The sequence below is a fragment of the Benincasa hispida genome, chromosome 10, assembly GCF_027475165.1.
Source record: "Benincasa hispida cultivar pf3 chromosome 10, pf3_genome.v1.1, whole genome shotgun sequence".
Taxonomy (NCBI): Eukaryota; Viridiplantae; Streptophyta; class Magnoliopsida; order Cucurbitales; family Cucurbitaceae; genus Benincasa; species Benincasa hispida.
Window position 1 is genome coordinate 6,214,113 of NC_143487.1, and position 18,281 is coordinate 6,232,393.

Consider the following 18,281-nt stretch of genomic DNA (forward strand, 5'->3'; position numbering starts at 1 on the left):
GATGGTGGTGTACGGGTCGGTGGTGGTGGTGGTGGTAGTAGTGACGGTAGTGTCTTGGTTGATGTAGTATCGGGGTCGATAGTGATGGTGGTGGCCAAGTCGAGTCGATGGTGGTAGTGGTAATGGTAGTGGTGGTGTCGGGGTCAATGGTAGTGGTAGTGATAATGGTGGAGGTGTCAGGTTGATGGTAGTAGTGGTAGTGGTGGTGTATAGATCGACGGTGGTAGTAATAGTGGTGGTGGTGTCGGGGTCGATGATGGTAGTGGTAGTGGTGGTGGTTTCAGGATGGATGGCGATGATGGTATCCGGGTTGATAGTAGTGGTAGTGGTGTCAAGGTCGATGGCGGTAAAGGTAGTGGTGATAATGGTGTTGGGGTCGATGGCGGTGGTAGTGGTAGTGGTGGTGATGGTATCAGGATCGATGGGGGTAGTAGTGGTAGTGGTGGTGGTGTCGGGATCGATGGCGATGATGGTGTCTAGATTGATGGTAGTGGTAGTGGTGTCAGGGTCGATGGTGGTAGTAGTGATAGCGAAGGATCGATCTTGCTTAAAATTTAGGTTTCGATTGATGAAAATAATTGAATAACAGAACACACTATTAAAAAAGTTGAATACATCTCTTTGTCATATTCTGTTCGGTAGCAAGTATGAACACGCCCAATGCAAGAATCGAGGCACTTTTATTAACATAATGACACCGAGCCTTATTGCAGCCTGGGATACTGAATCCGCTGCTTTATTTTTGGTACCAACAATTAAGAATTGTTTGCCCCTACTTGCTGCATCAAAAACTAAATCACCATTTTCAAGTAAAAAAAGACAAGTTGTTTTAGTAAGATTTATAATATGAATACCTTTACATTTTGTAGAGATATAAGGTAACATTCTAGGTTTCCATTTTCTAGTACCATGACCAAAATGAACTTTGGCTTCCATCATCTCTTCCAAATTGATGTTTCAATATCTTCTTGTCATTTCTCCCCTCACTTCCTCGCTTTTTTCTTTTAAAGAAAAAAGACGAGCTAAAATAGAAATAAATAATTGTTCCCATGAAACCTTATCCTCTACATTGATCGGCGATTGACTGTTAATACATGATCCAAGTCATTAATTGTTGTGGATATTGTCCCATATGCCCACACTTAATAAAGAGTTTTAGTTAGTTGTCATTATAAGTCAACACAATCTTATAGGTTGTGTATATAGCACAAGCTTTTTAGTTACCTGGGAACGCATGAGGAAAGTCAGGAAGATTATATTTGAATATATCATTCTTATTCAACCGTGCCTTATGCTTGTATGCACCATCCTTGTCCCTCAAGTTTCTCTGAGGGCCACCAATGGTCCTCTCCCATAAAATCGTCCCCCAATCCTAACTATTGAAATGTTCCAAGTGTTGCACCCTATCGAGCAAGTACTTGTCAATACTACTTTTCGTCTTTTCCTTGCCTGACAAACCCATTTCAAACATATATACAATCTTCACTGCATCTAGGCCATTTAAAAATCGTATCTCCTTATAGAGCTTTTTTTAAGGTGGTCAGATAGATCTTCATCACTTGTAGATTGCGGAAATACTTCATCCACAATGACTTCATCACTTCAACATTCTCCTCAACTTGCACAAATGATCACCACGTCTTGTCACCAATAGGAATTCATCCTTCAAAAAATTAACAATGTGTCCATTCAATCTAAAACTCATGGACTCATCACCCATATCCTCATCCACCTCCATCAGTAAAATATGGTGGACTAGCAGACTGTTAAAGGCTATATCCATATCCATGAGCCTTCCAAATACAATCCTCCTAAACAAGTGAAGTTGTGTATCAGTAAGCTTCTCCTTGATTTTTCAGTTGACAACTCCAATATGAGATGAAAATCTTGTAACTTAGTCGGAAAAACGGTCTTCAACATCTTTCTTGAACATAGCCATCAAATACTGCAAGTAAACAACAGATTTAGATAATAGAAAAATAAAATAACACATCCAACTAAAAGAAAGCTCTATGTAATTTTCTCGATTAGTTCTCTCAATTCTCTTACTCAGTCTCGGTCTCTATACTCGATCATAGTGTTTGATTCTCTCAAACAATTCTCCTGCTCGATTCTCTCACTCATTTTTCACTAAGCTTCTCTCAAACGATTCTTATGCTCGATTCTCTCACTCGATTTTCACTAACGCTTCTCTCAAACAATTCTCATGCTTGGTTTTCCTTCTCGGTTCTCAATATCCTCTCCCTAAAAATCCTACATCTATCATATCATTCATCCCCACAAGCAACATTCTTCCTAAACCTAAACTCTAACCCTAACAACAAACAATGAAATAAGCGTATGCACAAAAACCCTAATCCAAAGTAGTGCATGCAAAACGGCAATGAACGGAATAAGAAAACAAAAATGATAAACAGAGATTTTACCTTTCAAGTTGAGTGACGTGATGAACAAAATATGAGATTTTATAAGTCGTTAGAGGCACAAGGATTGTGGGAATGTTGGTCCAAAGAAACGACTATAAAAGAATAGTGTGAGGATGATAGTGAGCTAAGAGTGAAAAGCTTCAGAGACACGACTTTCGGTATATATACCATCACTTTTCAAATTCATTTAAAATAGTTAGGTTTTCTGGCGAGGATCGTAGATGAGAAGGAGTATCAGGAACAGGAACGAAAATTGGGAACGAGATCGGGAAGCCTGGAGTTTGACCGTTGATCGGGATCGGGGATCGATGGAAGAGAACGAGGAACGGGATTGGGAATCGAGGTTGGGATGTCGGGGGGCCAATCGAGCGCAATTGGGTAATTTCACATGCAGTTGACGTAAGCAAAAGGTCAAATTTCAATGATTTCCTCAACGGGGTCCATTTTTTTTTAAAACACATCATCGTTCAAATTGAAGTTTCAAAGCAAAGTGTAATTGAAACATACCTAAAATTCAAGAGTTCAAAATGAAACCTATCATCTAAGTCATGCATATCATTAGGAAACTATCTACCATATTATATGTTTTTTCCCTTCATTTTAACAAAAAAAATTGATAGGATAATTGTCTCGAAATCAATTTAAATTTTAGGAGTTAAGATGAAACTTTCAAAATTTCAAAGTATAGTTGAAAATTCAAGCACATTTTATATAATTTAAATTTACTAAATTTAACATTACGTGTTTTTTAAAGGAGAATTTAACCAAATGATTTTTAATAATATGAGGGATAGGAAAACTGAACCTCAGACCTCAAGATTGATAGTACAAGTGTATGTTAGTTGAACTATGCTCATAATATTGGTAACATTATGCTTAATAGTAACACGCTTAAAAAAATAATTCTTATAATGTACATCTTAAGTTGACCCAAAAACTAGGAAATTAACTGCCCCATTTCTTTTAGTTTTACCATTGCGAGCTAGAGGATCAAACTATTAACTTTTAGAATTGTAAATGATGTCTTCATTCACTCAGTTATGTTGGAATTGAGATGAAATTAATCATCTTGCTTAGTGATTAGCATTTATTCATTTGAATTTATGATTAAGATTAAATTACAATTTCAATCCAAAAACTTAACTTTGTATGAAATAGGTTCAAACTTTAGACTGCTAGTCAATATCTTATCTTTCAAAAAAAAAGTTGTTTTTGCATTTAATAAGTTTCTAAATTTTGAGAAGTGAAAGTCAGTAAATATTCTATATCGTGTTTATAAATTCCAGAGGTTTCAATTTTCAATCTAATAAATCATTCACCTATTTGATATTTTTTAACCTCACAAACTTAGTATAAGAACTAAAAAATTCATGTCCTATTAAACAAAAAAATTAATTTTATGATAAAATATTCCTTAAACTTAAAAAACTTCCTAGACATTTTAAACTAAGAATCTCAAATTTTAAAAATCTATTTAATATTTAAAGTTTAAGAATCTATTAGCCATAAAAGTTGAAAGTTCGTGAATTTATTATTACTTATTAAATATAAATATGAAAGTTTCGTAATCAAATTTATAGTTAAAACGAGCATAGTTCAACGATAATTGACATGTATTATCTAGATTAAAAATTTAAATTTTTGCATCTCCTTTTTGTTATATTGAAGAAGATAAACAAAACTAAGTAAACGAAGTTAGCTTGGCAATTAAAAATTAAGAATAATTTTTAAAAATAGAAAAGTAAGGAAAACTATTTATACAAAATAGTAAAATCAATCTGAATTATATGATGTGGATGCTGAATAGTAACGTGGATTTTTCTATAGCATAATTCTATAAAAATGGTTGACCCAAAAATTAGTAACACGATTGCTATATTGGTGATTCGACCTAGTGGTTACTCTTAAAATAATAACAATAATAATATTAATAAATTTTTTTTTAAAAAAAATCCAAAGGATATTTTCCATTATATTTTATTCCTCTTCTGTTATATGAGTTTCAAAATACAAAATAAAATTCGAGTCAAACTATTAATAATATATCTAATTTCTCAATATTATGATTAATACACCGTTCCTAAAGTAAAAGCATTCCCATTTACAGATTCCAAAACTTATATAAATGGACAATAAACAATTAAAGAAAAATACAATTCTCCCACTAGATTATTAAATAAGTTTCAATGCGGGTTTGGAACTTTTATTTTATTTTTGTCAGTCAAAAATTCATCGTTTGCTAAAATAGTGGTTATATCAAACAAGCAATTCAAAATTAGCGAAGGGAAAAACATAAAAACAGCAAATTAACATCGCTATAAGCAAATAAATAGATTTGTTGAATATCACTTCCTCTGTCGAATCGAAAAAGGTTTAAGTGACAAACTTTAAACACTATAAAAGGATCTTAAAATTTTTGTTTCAAATGATTAAGTAAGATATACTAACTCAATTGTGTGAATGGTATAATAGTTTACTTTGTATTTAAGATTGGAGAGAGATTTCGGTATAATTTTAATAATTTTTCACATAATCTTCTTTGATTTGAAGTTTTCACATAATCTCAAATTTATTGCTTTCTTTTAATTTTTTAAATTGTTTTTTCTGCTTATCCATCACAAAGTTCAATCAAAGAAAATACTCAGATTGTGTCAGTAAGTTGAGAGATATTCTGCCTCTTCTTGACATGAATTACAAGATTGTTGTATCAAATTTTCTAAATCTCATTATTACATTATAATAAAAAAAAAATGAATATTGTATTCCAATCGCATTTTTGTTAATTGATCACATCTTTCCGAAATTATGAAGACTATATTATTTTATTAGTCTGTAATTTTAATCTTCCAAATAAATAATAAAGTCAACTATGAAGGGTCCCGACGTACCACACGTTAGATGCTTCATTGGTTGCACATAAAATTAAAATTCGAAAGAAATGTCGCTGCATATTCTGAGAGGACCAAAAGCCAAGATCTATCTATTACATATTTGCAGAATATCTTATATCTATGCATTTAAAAAATGTCACGGCACATTCTGGATATTTGTGGTTATGAAATTTATTTCAAATCTATGGTTGGTTTTTGAGAAATACACATCATCGATTCATCAATATTGTTTCTACAAGATCATTTAAAAATCAACTCTCAGGATTCTAGAAAAGATTGGTTCAATTTCTTTCAACCATTTCAATCTCATTTTAATCGATATGTTGTTAATTTTTTTCTTCAACGTGTGAAATGATGATTTTCTATATAATTAGTAATCACAGGCTATGGTACTAACTCAACTTGCTTATCTAAAGGGGGGAAAACAAAGAAAAAAAGGACTAGTTCCATAGCTTCAACTAGGATGCACGATGAGGTAAATGAACTGGATTTGAGTTTTTGAATTTTGAATTTTGACCATCTTTGTCCATCAGTTATGCCCTCCAACTAATAAGAAATATTTATACTTGGTAAAGGCAGAAACCAAGTCGTCATGGTTTAATATGAGCCAAGTTGACAAAAAGAAATAACAAATCGATCTTGAAATCAATCAAATTCTACTCTCTGCTCTTCATCCTCTGTATGGAAATCAAGTACTTCTCCCATTTTTCTAACGTTGTATGATTGTACAAAGTAGAAAATGAGAAATGAAATGGAATAAGTATCTGCAAAATGGAAGACTCCAAACCTTTTTAAGGGTTCCCTTTCTCATGGCAATCATAGCCTTTCTTTTATCGTTTTGAACTGTCACCAAAAACCTCAGTGTAGCAAATGGGGCATGCCTGGAACAGAGAGATTGTGTAATGTATTGAATAAAATTATTGATGGTTTGTTACTAAAAGTATGCGCAGAAGATCAAGGATAAAAGATATCAGAACATCACCTTGTTGATACTAAGCCATTTGGTCCCGCAACTGGTATGGTACCTATGTTTGCACGGTAGAGTAATTCTTTGATCTCCACGTTTGTATTCCATTTGGCATATCACACACCTATATACAAATCAAGATGTATCTCCGTATATACAAATTTAAAAAGGAAAAAAATCAATGCAAGAAATATATTATTGTCAATCGATAATGACTCAAAAAAGTGATTTGAGCAAGGCTTGTATGCCAATTGGGTCTAATGATCATTTTCTTCCTCCTTAATGTATAAAAGGTCTGTTGCGAATAGGAGACATGGGCTACTCGGCCAAACCACTGTGAAGTGTTTCTTTCTTTAATGAGATAGTTTTGAGAAAGATCGTACGGCATTATTATAGATTAATCTTAACATTAATAATGAAAATGAAAATATAAGAATTTATGGACATCATTACTAGCTTATAACCTATTTGGCCATATTTATAAGTCAAAGTGAGCATCAACACTAATTAACATATATTATCTCCCTTGAGGTTAGAGGTTCAAACCACCACTCTTATCTCACTTGTTATACTCATATATATATATATAAAAAAGATTAGTAGGTGTAAGGGCATTGGTAAGTATTACTACATATTGCTTTCTTCTCCATCGTCTACGTAGACAGCTGACAGCTTCCTAAGAAAATGGCACATGTAATTTAATTTTTATATGGTCCTTAGTTTGGCACAAATATCTATCATGTAACATCTCACCTAGTTTGGCACAAATATCTAACATGTAACCATCTCAACAAAAAAAAAGTCAATTGACTCGGTAAGATCACATATAATTTACCAATTTCAGTCAGCTTGAACTTTTAGTTAGCTGATGGCATAAATAGGACATCTAAGTCAGGCTGGCAGCATATTTCCTTATTCAACGTATATCCATAAGATATGGGGATTCGGCTACACTAAAACAGTTCGATGATTCTAAACCCAAAAAACAAAAACAAAAACAAAAACCTTTGTAGCATGCCCAAAGATTTCTAGAGAAAACATTTCAAAAGTGAATTGGGAGAATTTTGGAGTTCCGATTCATCTTGATAGCTAGAACAATCCTCAAAAACAGTAGAAAAATAAGAATAGTTTAAAAAACAATACGAGATAAGACAATCAATCAATCTAGTGTTACCTTTCATTTCGTGATTTATTCCTTGAGAAAAATCCACATTTATACTTCGATACTGGAAGCAATGAAATCAGTTCTTGCGAGAGGCCTCTACTTTGAGTTCCTACTGTCTCGCCTAAATCTACTAATTCCTGAAATAAGTTTCTTTAAACCGTCACTCTATTGAAAGGAGTAATCAACGTAATTCAGGAGGCATACACTTGGCTTTATACATAACAGTTTCTTAAATTAAAATAATAATAATAATAATAGAAGTTAGCAAGACAAATTTTACGCTTATTAAACATATAACTTGGTTTCAGAATGTATTGAGTGGATTTACAGTTGATTCCTTAAAAAGCAGCGTTAACAGGCATAGCCCTCCAAAGGAGCAAGCTTTCTATTGATATATATATACACACACATACATATAAGGCCCTCCAAGGAAGCAAGTTCAAGGATAGAAAACTAGGTCGAAGTGTACCAGCGACCAGAATGCAGAATAAACAATTAGGTTAAGCTGTGTCATCTTTCCTTTCCTTTCTACATTAGCAAGAAATGGTCCAACACCTAGCCTACTGCCAAATTTCAGCTTAGTAGTTGCAATGTCTACTGGTTTTGCCATTATCTTATACAGCAGCAAGACTTCTTAGTAACCAGCCGTAACATAACAGTTCAATTAGCAATATTCATATAATAAATTGGCAATGAAAAAAAACATAGCTTCAATAAGAACACATAAATTCACAGGAGAAGAAACATTTTGTTCAGTAACATGCAAAAGTAAATAGGAAAGAAAATCCGCTGCTCTAACCTCGTAAGTCATGTTATCAGGATCAACAATATCTTGCCAAATAGTCTGCACATTTCAAAATCAACCAGATTAGGAATGCATTTATATAGAAGTCTTCTGAAGAGTGTTGGAAGTAAATTCCAGGTCTATTTGGCATTGAATAAAAAATATGGAATCATAGGTGTTAAGGAAGTTGAACCACCACCAAAGTTGTCATCATTTGGGTTAGAAATGAATTCGTATTCTAATATTCTCTACCTTTTCCATTTTTCCGTAATTTCAGATGAACCAGTGTTATATCTTACAAGAACAATTTTATTTTACGTATTAACTCAAGCATATGACTGATTGCAATCATGAACACCCACAAAATACAGAGACACTAAGCCAAAAGTGAGGTACTCCATTGGCAACAACCGTACAGTAGCACTACAACTGTAATGGCATTAAATTTTTATGAATTGAAAAGCTGCAGACCTGATACTCATGATAATTTGAATGCCTCTGAGGGCCTGAAAAAGCAATAAAAATAAAAATAAAAACTTGAGTGTACGAACTGGTATTTAAATTTCCATAAACATTTCAATTGAATCAGAAAAAGCATAGAGGCGAACAATCATGAATATTAAAATGATATAAAATAGTTTTTCTTTCTGTTTTATGATTTTGTTAGATTTTACATATATATTTGATACTCTACCTAGCAGCATAGTTAATACTGCATCAGGATAGTATTTGGTAAAGATAAGATGCACCAAGTAATTACAGGTTAATGTTGAGATACGACAGAAGATCTGTGTATAGGCTGGGGTGATTGTATCTCATTTACAAAATATCCGTTGAATCACCCTAAATTCGATTTGTCACATTGAATAAGTTTACCCATCTTACAACATGATTAATATGCCTAAAGCCAATTTTTCTACTCGTAGCATACACCCATATTGCATTATCGTTTATGAACTGAGAAAAATAATAGACAGCCCAAAGATGAAGTTTGTCAATTAACCAAAATTGAAGACATCAACTGCTTTTTCTCACTAATACCTCAATTCATGAACTGAGAGAAAATAATAGACTAAAAATCAAAATAAAGAGTCATTAATTATCTTCTTTGTAGCATGCAATTTTATAGAAACGTTAACATTCAATATCTAAATTCCCGTTCTATTACCTTAACTTGGAAACTTCTATTTAACAAACAAATATACTAGAGTGATCATTCAAAAACTTGAAATGAAACAGATTTCGATCCTTACATTCCATGTTGTTACTGGACATATTAGGATTGGCATTTTCTTCCCACACTCTATTTCCTAAACTCTGTTCATTTGGGGCTGTCGAGAGCAGCCTCCTGTGTTCATCAATAGTGGATTCATGCCCTTGAATCTCAAATGATTGAGCATCAAAGTGTGAAGTGCTCCAAGAATCAGAATGCCCAAACTTGTAGTAACTTGAATTAGTTAATGGATAAATAGTCTCCTGAATGAAATGAAGATATTATACTTCCATGATGGGAAAATCATTTTATGCATTTGGAATCAGGCATAAAGACCATCTGATCTTGAGAATGAATGTCCAATCAATCATGGATCAGGAAGTTAAAACAAAATGAAAAAGCCATAGTTCAGAAGCCAAAAGTACTTGGAAGATGAAATGTTGTTTGCTTTCACTTTTTCTACTTGGGACAATTGTCAACAAAATATGAAAGAAGCAAGTTTGAAAAAGATAGAGAGATTATCCAAAAAGAACAATCAACAGAGCAAAGAAACAATAGATGCATTTTCAATATAAGGTACAAACAAAGCAGCATCGAAATACCATGAGTTCTTTCAATCTAGTTTACAGACAAGAGATCCATGGAAGGCATCCAAAATCAAAAAGATGTATAGTACCTGAGAATGTGAGGCACCGGAAAAAATGAAATTCACATGATCGTACGTTAAACCTTCAAAGTATTCCATAAAAGAAGCCGTACTGTAAGGATAACCGTTATTCATGCAATGAACCTCGATGTTTGAGTTCCAGCTCATTTTAGATAACTCTGTTTCAATAAGTATTTGCTTCAAGCACAAGTAATATTCCAAAGGTAAAAAATCAAAAGGAAAATTTGCCAGCAGAAACAAACCTAATCGTCCTGAAATTTCTGCAGACCCATTCTTGACATAACTTCAAGCAATGAATTTATTCCTAGTCCCTAGCAAAGTACCTGCCCTTGAGCCACTCCTGTATATATTAACAAGAAAAAGAAAGCAATTGAGATGGTAATTAAATCACAGGACTGTCTTATGTAGAGGGTGACGGAGAAGGATACATTATGTCATATTCCACAGAAACAAGTAAATACGGAATAAGCATGAGGAGATACATCTTTTGATCTTATTCTTGGGGTACCAATCTATGAGAAACTATTACTGAAGCTGTTACGTTACACAAAAAGAGCCATATTCGCCAGAAGCATATTATCATCCAATGTCGACATTTGATACATAACATCATTTCATTTAGCTCCAGGAGAAAGAGAAAATCGAATGTGCTACAACTCATCGCCTCCAAGTAAAGATCCACAGAAAGCATGAATTTAGATAAATCTACGTCAGATTTAACAAATTGAGCCTAGGTATTCATACTTCAGCCGGTTCTTTCACGTAAAATTAAACAATTCGTTCCTACTCTTCATTTCATCCATAAATTTAAGCTCGAGTAATAAACAATACAAAAAAGGACTATTCCATTGTAGTACCTAGTTTTCTGATTGAAGCATTATATCTCCACCATTTCTCACTAGCAAGGCGGAGATTACAAAGTTTCCGTGATCTCGCAGCCAAATTTAGAGTGAGAGCAGATCACTGATCAAACACAATTAAGAAAAGAGATTAAAGAAAACGATATAGAAAGAATGCATTGAAAGTGTGAAGAGATCAGTGAAAGAAAGAAAGAAACCGGCAATGGCGGGTTTAGCGAAGAGGCTGAACAGTTCTACTTTCCTCTTTGTGGTTACTGGTTCTGTCTATGAGTGAAAATGGAAGGCGATGAGGAAGAAGTTTGGCTGCTTATAACTGAAAACGCTCTCTCTCTCTCTAACAAGCTGTCTGTCATCGAAACCTTTAATCAAGAGCATGTGCAATGACGTGGCTCAAAAGGCAATGTTGGAGTTTGGTACTTTTTGGATCACCTGCATCACCACCCACATTGCCACAATTTCCTCATTTTAACATTTTAATATATGATTAATTTTCAGCTAATTATAAAAATATTTTAAAATATGAACTTTAAAGTGAAATATTAATGTCCATCAATTAAGCCACCTTAAATTTTTAATCCTATGCCACAAAGCATCTATAACCATATTGATTGTTCGACCCTCCACCATATTATTGTAACAAAGTTTATCTCTTAATACTGTTTTTCAAATAGTATTAAATCATAGGTAGATTCCAAAAATAACGTTTAAAAATCATGATTAAATTAAAATTTTGGTCTTTATAAATTGGAGAATGTTAGAATTTAGTCCCTATAATTTGATACAATCCTTGGTAACTATTTATGAAGTTTTATCAACACATACGACTAAATTCTAGCTTTTAAAGCCACAAAATTCTAATTTTCTTTTGTATCTTTTAAATACAAAATTTCAAATTTGGTCCCTAGAGTAGAGATTTGAGAAAGTTAGAATTTAATCCTTATAATATATAAATAAAATTCAATCCCTATGATTTGATACAATCCTCTGAAATGGTTTCTACAATTGATACTATTTATGAGATTTTATAAAACCATAAGAATTAAAGTCTAACTTTTAAACCACAAGGACTAAATTCTAACCTTCTCGTAATTATAGGGGAAATTTTGTAATTTAACTAAAAAAAATTTATATTTTTAAATTTTAAATTTTGACATATGTCTTCAACCAAGACTGAAGTTGAAATCCACTCGTTGAACTATAAATAAATAAAAACGGATAAACAAGTTCAATTAAAAAAAAATCTATAAATTACAATAAAATCATTATTGAACAAAAGGTAAACAAATTTCGCAAGGAATTTGGTTGTTTTAGCTACCAAAACCACTCTTAAATCTGAAAAGAAAGTGGTTGAGGGAGTGTGTGAAACTGACATGCCTTGAATCTTTTCGGCTGCGCATCAAAGTTAGCGTCTTTCATATAAAAATCAGCAAATAAATGAAACGGGTCCCTTAAAAATCACAATTCACCTCAAAATTTAAGAAAATTCCAATTAAATTCAGCTCAACGGTGTTTTTTAGAATGGCATATATTCGGAAATTCAGGTCAAAAGTTAATAAGACTTAAGAGCTTATAATGTGAGAGTTTTTCTCTCATAACAAAGCAGATGAGCACTCAAGAAGAAACTGGTTTTCTCAGCAAAACTGAGCTACTGACATTGTAAGAAGAATGGAGAGTTCATCCATGGCCATGATTTTGTCGTCCAATCACTTTTAAAAGGGAGTCTTCTCTCGTTGATAACTTTATTAAGGTCTGTGATCTGTCCACAAAATAGCCAAAAGTAACAAAACATGAGTAAAAGAACATAGAACTAGAAAACATGGCGTGCAAGGAAAGAAACTATGAATCATATTCTCCATTCTTCTTATCTGTCTGCAAAAGTTACAACAATAAACACCACGTTAAGCCATTATAGCCTACCCAACTCTCTGCAGTAAATAGTCAATGTTTCATAATATTACTTTTATTTTCAATTCAAATGTCAATGTTTTCAACTTGGTAGGCGTGGTTTTAATCAGAACAAATCTTCTTGATTTGGGATTACTGCACTACACCCTACCCATATAACATGAGTCGATCTAATTTGTTTTCAAATTTCGAGTATTGAGTACTGTAGCATGTAATTATAAGACGACGGTTACAACTTTCGTCATTCCATTTTTTCGTGTTCTTATTCTCATGCTCAATGTTATGTCTTAAACCCAATCTCGGTCAGGACCAAAAGAATGGCTCAGTTCTAAATTGTAATCATCCTATACAACAGGAAGGCATTTGGGTTACTGCCCCCGAGTACAATGTAAATATGTGGCAAACTAACATCAAGCCAATAAGAAATCAAACAAATTAGTCAAGAAATATTTTGGTGAAAAGTAGGGAGGCTGCAAATTCATGAGAATGATTCGATGAGTTACAGCTTCAATCCAGATATGATGACAAAGAAAAGAGGAACATATTAGAAACCGTACTTCTAGTTTGGGTTCTAAGCATTTTGCGAGCACGCTTCACCAAAGAGAGAAACAAAAGGGAAATACAAGTACCACTAGTCTAATATAGAACTAGAGATGCATGCCAAAAAACGACTAACGTGTCCAGCGAAAGAATGAAAGATAGGTTGAAATTCTAAAGATGATGACAAAGATGTGCCCAACCAACAAGGGAGGGAAACAATAGTGAAGACAATCACATACAGCCAGCCCCCATATCTTCTTCCACAAATACAATTAACATATAATCCAAGTAGCGGGATTTAATTAATCTATAAACCTTGAGGAATTGAATCAATGCTGTTTTGCAGCACGCACAGGAAAACAGGGACATAATGTTCTTGAAACATTTTCTTTATCGAGGATGGGATGATCAAGATAGAGATGCAAGAAACGTTCACTTTCTCCAATTTCAGAAGCAAAAACGCGGAAAGCCAAAATGCAGAAAGTTGAGAAAACAACAAATTTATATTAACATTTATCATTGATTAACTCCAAAACTGAGAATCTAGGATGATCCAGAAAGGGAGTAAGAGATTCGACATTGTTCTCAGAACAAGTAGTTCACCAGACTAGCATGTTAACATACACATCCATATGACACAATTTTATATCCTTGAAAAAGAAAATGATAAATTTCTAGACAAAATACTTAAATGGAAACTAAGCCACTTAAACATTAATCATTGAACTTTACAACAGAAAGTTCCAAGGGCCAAAGAGAAGAAAAGGGCCATTCTACAATAAAATAAGAGTATACACATGCTTACAAGTTTAGCATGATAACATGCACTTGGCTTAAAGGATTTGTTCCACGATGATCAGCAAAATCTTGTGCAAACGCGACATCTGAAACATAGATGGCTTTCTCAGTTATTGGTGTGCTTTCAATGTCTACCTAAATCAAGTTGCTCTCTCCCTTGAATTCTATCAATGCCAAGGGTTGGCCCGAAGGATGAGTCACACCTTTTTAATTCTAGTTCCATTTCCTTCTGCTTCAGTTGCAATACTCTCCGCTCATTATCTAGTTTCATCCTCTCATTTTCAAGCCTCGCTCTCTCCAAATCCCTATTTTTCTTACTGCAATATCTTAACCATTTGAAACGTTGTTTCTCAAGTTCAACAGATTGAGCCTGGAAGTTGTTACATTGCTCCTGAAGTTGTAGCATCTGTTTTTCAACCCAATCTCTGCGCTCCCATTGGGACTTTGTCGGATCTGAAAGAAAAACATCAATTTGACCTTCAAATTCATTCTTTGCAACAGAGTTTGACCAAAGAGGACCATCATCTGCACTCACTTTATCCCTGCCACGAGATTCAGATGGCCATAATCTATTTTCCACAGGAGAGTGATCATCTTCATTATCTGATTCACCACTGTCACTGTCACTGTCACTGTCCTCAGCCTCGTCTGACTCATTATTTCCTTTGGAGAAATTTGCAACGGGCAAAATTTTACCTTGGAAATCAACATCCTGGCAACCAGGAATCGTTTGTCCATTATGGTAAGCACACATTTCCTTATAAAACAAGTGTTTTGAGCTTAATATTTTTCGAACATCATCCTTGGCTTTACTTGAGAGGTGAGGCATTGAGTCCATGAGTGCAGGGTTCTCCACAACTCTACAACTGGTTCCCTTCCCAATAATATCGTTCAATCTCTTGTATCGTTTGTTCAAGTCATTAAATTTGTCCTCACACTGCTGTGGAGAAACATGACAGCCCTTACTTAGCATAATCTTTGATATTGTTTTCCATTTTCCCTTCTTTTGCAAAATCCCAGATTTTCTCTTCGAACCCGTTCCAGCCTCGCCGTCATCACCCACACAAGCAACCACTGCTATGAGAAGCCTCACAATCTCATCTGTCCACTTCATTCTCTGCCATGGAGAGCCCTTTTTGCCCTTCAAAAACTCAGGGCACTCACCATCCTCAGTAAAACTTGGCTCGTCTTCTTCACTCGTGTAGTTGTTGTTTGTGATGCCACCAGAGGCAATAGCTTTCCCTTTATTGAACGCCATCAGTAAATCCTTCTGTCCCAAGCTTTTAGTGTCCACAGTCCCAAGGGACCAGTGATCGCCTTCAAAAGTACTCATCATGTTCAAATGATGGCGGTGTGTCAATGAGGGATTGACCAATTGGGTTTTTTGAGGTCTTCGAATAGGAGACTCCAGATCTATTAACCCCCCATTTCCTGACAGAAATCCACCTCCCAAACCTGAACTATCCATTTTCATTACCTCTAAATCCTAGAAACCCTGAATTTTGTTGTAGCAGAGAAAAGAAAACTGAGATTCGACTTACGAGTAAGAATTGGAACACTACTTCATTAAACTTGATCGAATCGTAACAAGTAATAGTTACAGATTTGGCATCAACGACTACCATTGTACCAGTTTAAACGAAAAGCCAGTCTCCATGTTCCTTCACTGCACTCCACTTTCTTAGTCCACAAATAAAGTGCATCCTGAGAATCTCGGAAAACCGGATTTCACTAACCTGTACCAAATACCAAAAAACTAGATAGCCTTTGCGTAGAATATAGGAAAAATTATCCTTACAACCAGGTTAACCATTCGGAATTGCTGGAAGAAATTAAATTTGTAACTTGGACCAAGGTAGTGAATAAATGAATTCAAGAAAAAAAACTATGTAGACGAAATTAACTCCTCCACGACCCACCTCTCAATGACCTTAGACGAAGATTGCTCCCAGGAAGATTCTTCCGCTTTTGTTCTTAGAGATTTAAAGGTAAAGAGAAGACCAATTGACCGACTGGTGTACGGGGTCGACGTATGCGAGGAAGATTTTTTTTTTTTTTTCTTTTTTTACATATGGCAACGTCTAGAGGGACAAATGAAAAATGGCCACTAAAAAAAATAATGGAAAGTGACTTTCTGACGTCATTCACGTATGATTTTACCGCTTCACCCCTAAAATGCACCCCACGCGTATAGGCCTACCAAGGAACCCGATCCTCGATTACCCATCACTCGATCCTCGATTACTCATCACATGATCCTCGATGCACGGTCACTCGATACGTGTGCAATCAATACATATATACTCGATCATAGCCACGTCATACTCGATACTCGATTAATGTATACTCAATCATTTTGAACTTTTTGAATTCTTAACTCGTTTGAAGTCCATTATTTCACCACTTCAACTTGTTTCTCAAACTATTCTCTCTCCTCTTCCGATTTTATATCTCTCGATGACTGTACCTCTACACTCAAAACACTCTCAATTCTCTCTACATCAGGTAACATTCTTCTCTTTGTTTATATTTTAGCATCATTCATCTCTTTATTTGTTATATTTTGGCATCATGTTCCTCGACATGCACTTGCGTATTCCTTGATACTCGACCGATATTGTTTTCATTTCGGTTTCATATCTTACATGTTTGGCTAGAGCTCGAATTTTTTGGTTTTAATTTTCACATTTTTGGTATTTTAGACCATCTAGAGTTTAGGGTTTGAGTAGGATAAGTCATAAAGGTGAAAAATCAAACTGAGCCATCGTGTATCATGTATTGTGTAAGGGACACTATGTAGCATGTATCGAGTAAGGGACACTATGTATCATGTATCATGTATCTGCTATCGAGCAATCGTGTATCATATATCATATATCGTGTATCGAGTATCGTGCATCATGCATTGAGTATCGTACATCGTATATCAAGTATTGAACAGAATGCTTGATTTCTGGTGTTCTTTGTTATTCTGTGCAGTATGGCTAAACAATTCAAGATTTCTCCCCATGATCGTTTCCTAGGCCAAGTAACCAGCCTATCCTCTCACATTGGGGCAGCTAACAAGATTGTGAAAGAAAAGCTTACTCCCACTCAGCTTGCTCTCTTCAAGAAGACGGTATTTGAGCGATTCGTATGGGCATGGACATTATCTTCAACAGTCCATTGGTCCACTACATTCTATTAAGGGAGGTTGTAGACGATAGGAAAGATGCAATGACCTTCAATTTGAATGGTACGGTTGTTACGTTCTCCAAAGAATACTTCCTATTGATGACGGGATTGTAGCAGTCACCTAAACCAACAGTTGTGAGGAGGGGTAAAGTACTTGGATCACTGCGTTGTAGGTACTTCAAGAATGATTTTGTGGGGGACATTCACATTGGTACCTCAGAGACAGTGTACAAGGAGATGGAGTTTGATAACGACATGGATGTTGTGAAGATGATGTTGGTCTATAATACTAAATTGGATATGATGGGGAGGGATAAGACGAGGGCCAATGTTGACAATACATTATTAATTGATGTAGAGGATTTGAATTACTTTAATTCCATGGATTGGGGAAACGTGCTATGGGAGAAGACGTTACTTGGACTACAAAGAGGATTGAGTGGCAAGGCAGATAACTATAAGAAAGGTCCAAGAACAATAAGAACTAAGAGACCTTAGAGCTATAGTCCCCAATATACCAAAACATTATGCACTTAGTCTCTCTTTAATCTCATCTAGAAAAAGATCTCACTTAGGGCATTAAAAATTTTGGTTGATGAAGAAAATAGCCGCTTTATAATTGTTGTCAATTTTGCAATGGAATTCAATATGTTATCCTTGAAAATTTAACATGAATAATCCTAGGATTATATCTACTCTATATAGATTTAAAGTAATTATGTTAACAAATGGGTGTTTAGGAAATTGTTACACGTTAGGTAACTTTAGATTAACATGATGTTATAATGGTTGTTTTATTATTTTGTCAAGTTCTTTAAACCGTTGGATATGCAATAAATGTATAATGATTGTGTTTGCCAAGGTGTTTTATTTAGTTTAAGTAGAGTATAT

At 34.4% G+C, this 18,281-nt stretch overlaps 3 protein-coding genes across 4 annotated transcripts; 1 reads left to right on the plus strand and 2 right to left on the minus strand.

Moving 5' to 3' along the window:
* Positions 1-5,793: 5,793 nt before the first annotated feature.
* Positions 5,794-11,311, minus strand: LOC120088356 (E3 ubiquitin-protein ligase BIG BROTHER-like). Its single transcript, XM_039045582.2, has 10 exons — positions 11,171-11,311; positions 10,971-11,076; positions 10,356-10,453; positions 10,123-10,271; positions 9,487-9,709; positions 8,705-8,739; positions 8,249-8,293; positions 7,459-7,586; positions 6,300-6,408; positions 5,794-6,198 (listed from the first exon to the last, which is right to left on the minus strand). Exons 4-10 carry the CDS (start codon positions 10,258-10,260, stop codon positions 6,148-6,150), a joined length of 729 nt encoding a protein of 242 aa, XP_038901510.2. The 5' UTR covers positions 10,261-10,271; positions 10,356-10,453; positions 10,971-11,076; positions 11,171-11,311; the 3' UTR covers positions 5,794-6,147.
* A 1,123-nt stretch (positions 11,312-12,434) lies between these two features.
* Positions 12,435-15,690, minus strand: LOC120088355 (uncharacterized). Of its 2 annotated transcripts, XR_016523979.1 has the most exons (2): positions 14,224-15,690; positions 12,435-12,729 (listed from the first exon to the last, which is right to left on the minus strand). XR_016523979.1 is itself a non-coding variant. In XM_039045580.2 (1 exon), exon 1 carries the CDS (start codon positions 15,688-15,690, stop codon positions 14,341-14,343), a length of 1,350 nt encoding a protein of 449 aa, XP_038901508.2. In that variant the 3' UTR covers positions 14,106-14,340. The 2 variants fall into 2 exon arrangements, 1 of the variants encoding a protein (XP_038901508.2); XM_039045580.2 differs by lacking the exon at positions 12,435-12,729 and having other exon boundaries at positions 14,106-15,690.
* Positions 15,691-17,196: 1,506 nt separating this feature from the next.
* Positions 17,197-17,888, plus strand: LOC150033062 (uncharacterized). Its single transcript, XM_090306270.1, has 2 exons — positions 17,197-17,334; positions 17,508-17,888. The coding sequence occupies exons 1-2, from the start codon at positions 17,197-17,199 to the stop codon at positions 17,886-17,888; spliced, it is 519 nt and encodes a 172-aa protein (XP_090162396.1).
* The last annotated feature ends 393 nt before the right edge of the window (positions 17,889-18,281 follow it).

What these genes read in the sequence shown, in the direction of transcription:
- LOC120088356 (XM_039045582.2), bottom strand. Translation starts at nt 10,260, where the DNA reads ATGAGCTGGAACTCAAACATCGAGGTTCATTGCATGAATAACGGTTAT. An exon ending in CAAATTATCATGAGTATCAG is followed by an intron (nt 8,294 to 8,704) that starts GTCTGCAGCTTT and finishes TGAAATGTGCAG; the next exon opens with ACTATTTGGCAAGATATTGT. An exon ending in CTGATAACATGACTTACGAG is followed by an intron (nt 7,587 to 8,248) that starts GTTAGAGCAGCG and finishes AACTTATTTCAG; the next exon opens with GAATTAGTAGATTTAGGCGA.
- LOC120088355 (XM_039045580.2), bottom strand. Translation starts at nt 15,690, where the DNA reads ATGAAAATGGATAGTTCAGGTTTGGGAGGTGGATTTCTGTCAGGAAAT.
- LOC150033062 (XM_090306270.1), top strand. Translation starts at nt 17,197, where the DNA reads ATGGCTAAACAATTCAAGATTTCTCCCCATGATCGTTTCCTAGGCCAA. An exon ending in TTGCTCTCTTCAAGAAGACG is followed by an intron (nt 17,335 to 17,507) that starts GTATTTGAGCGA and finishes GGATTGTAGCAG; the next exon opens with TCACCTAAACCAACAGTTGT.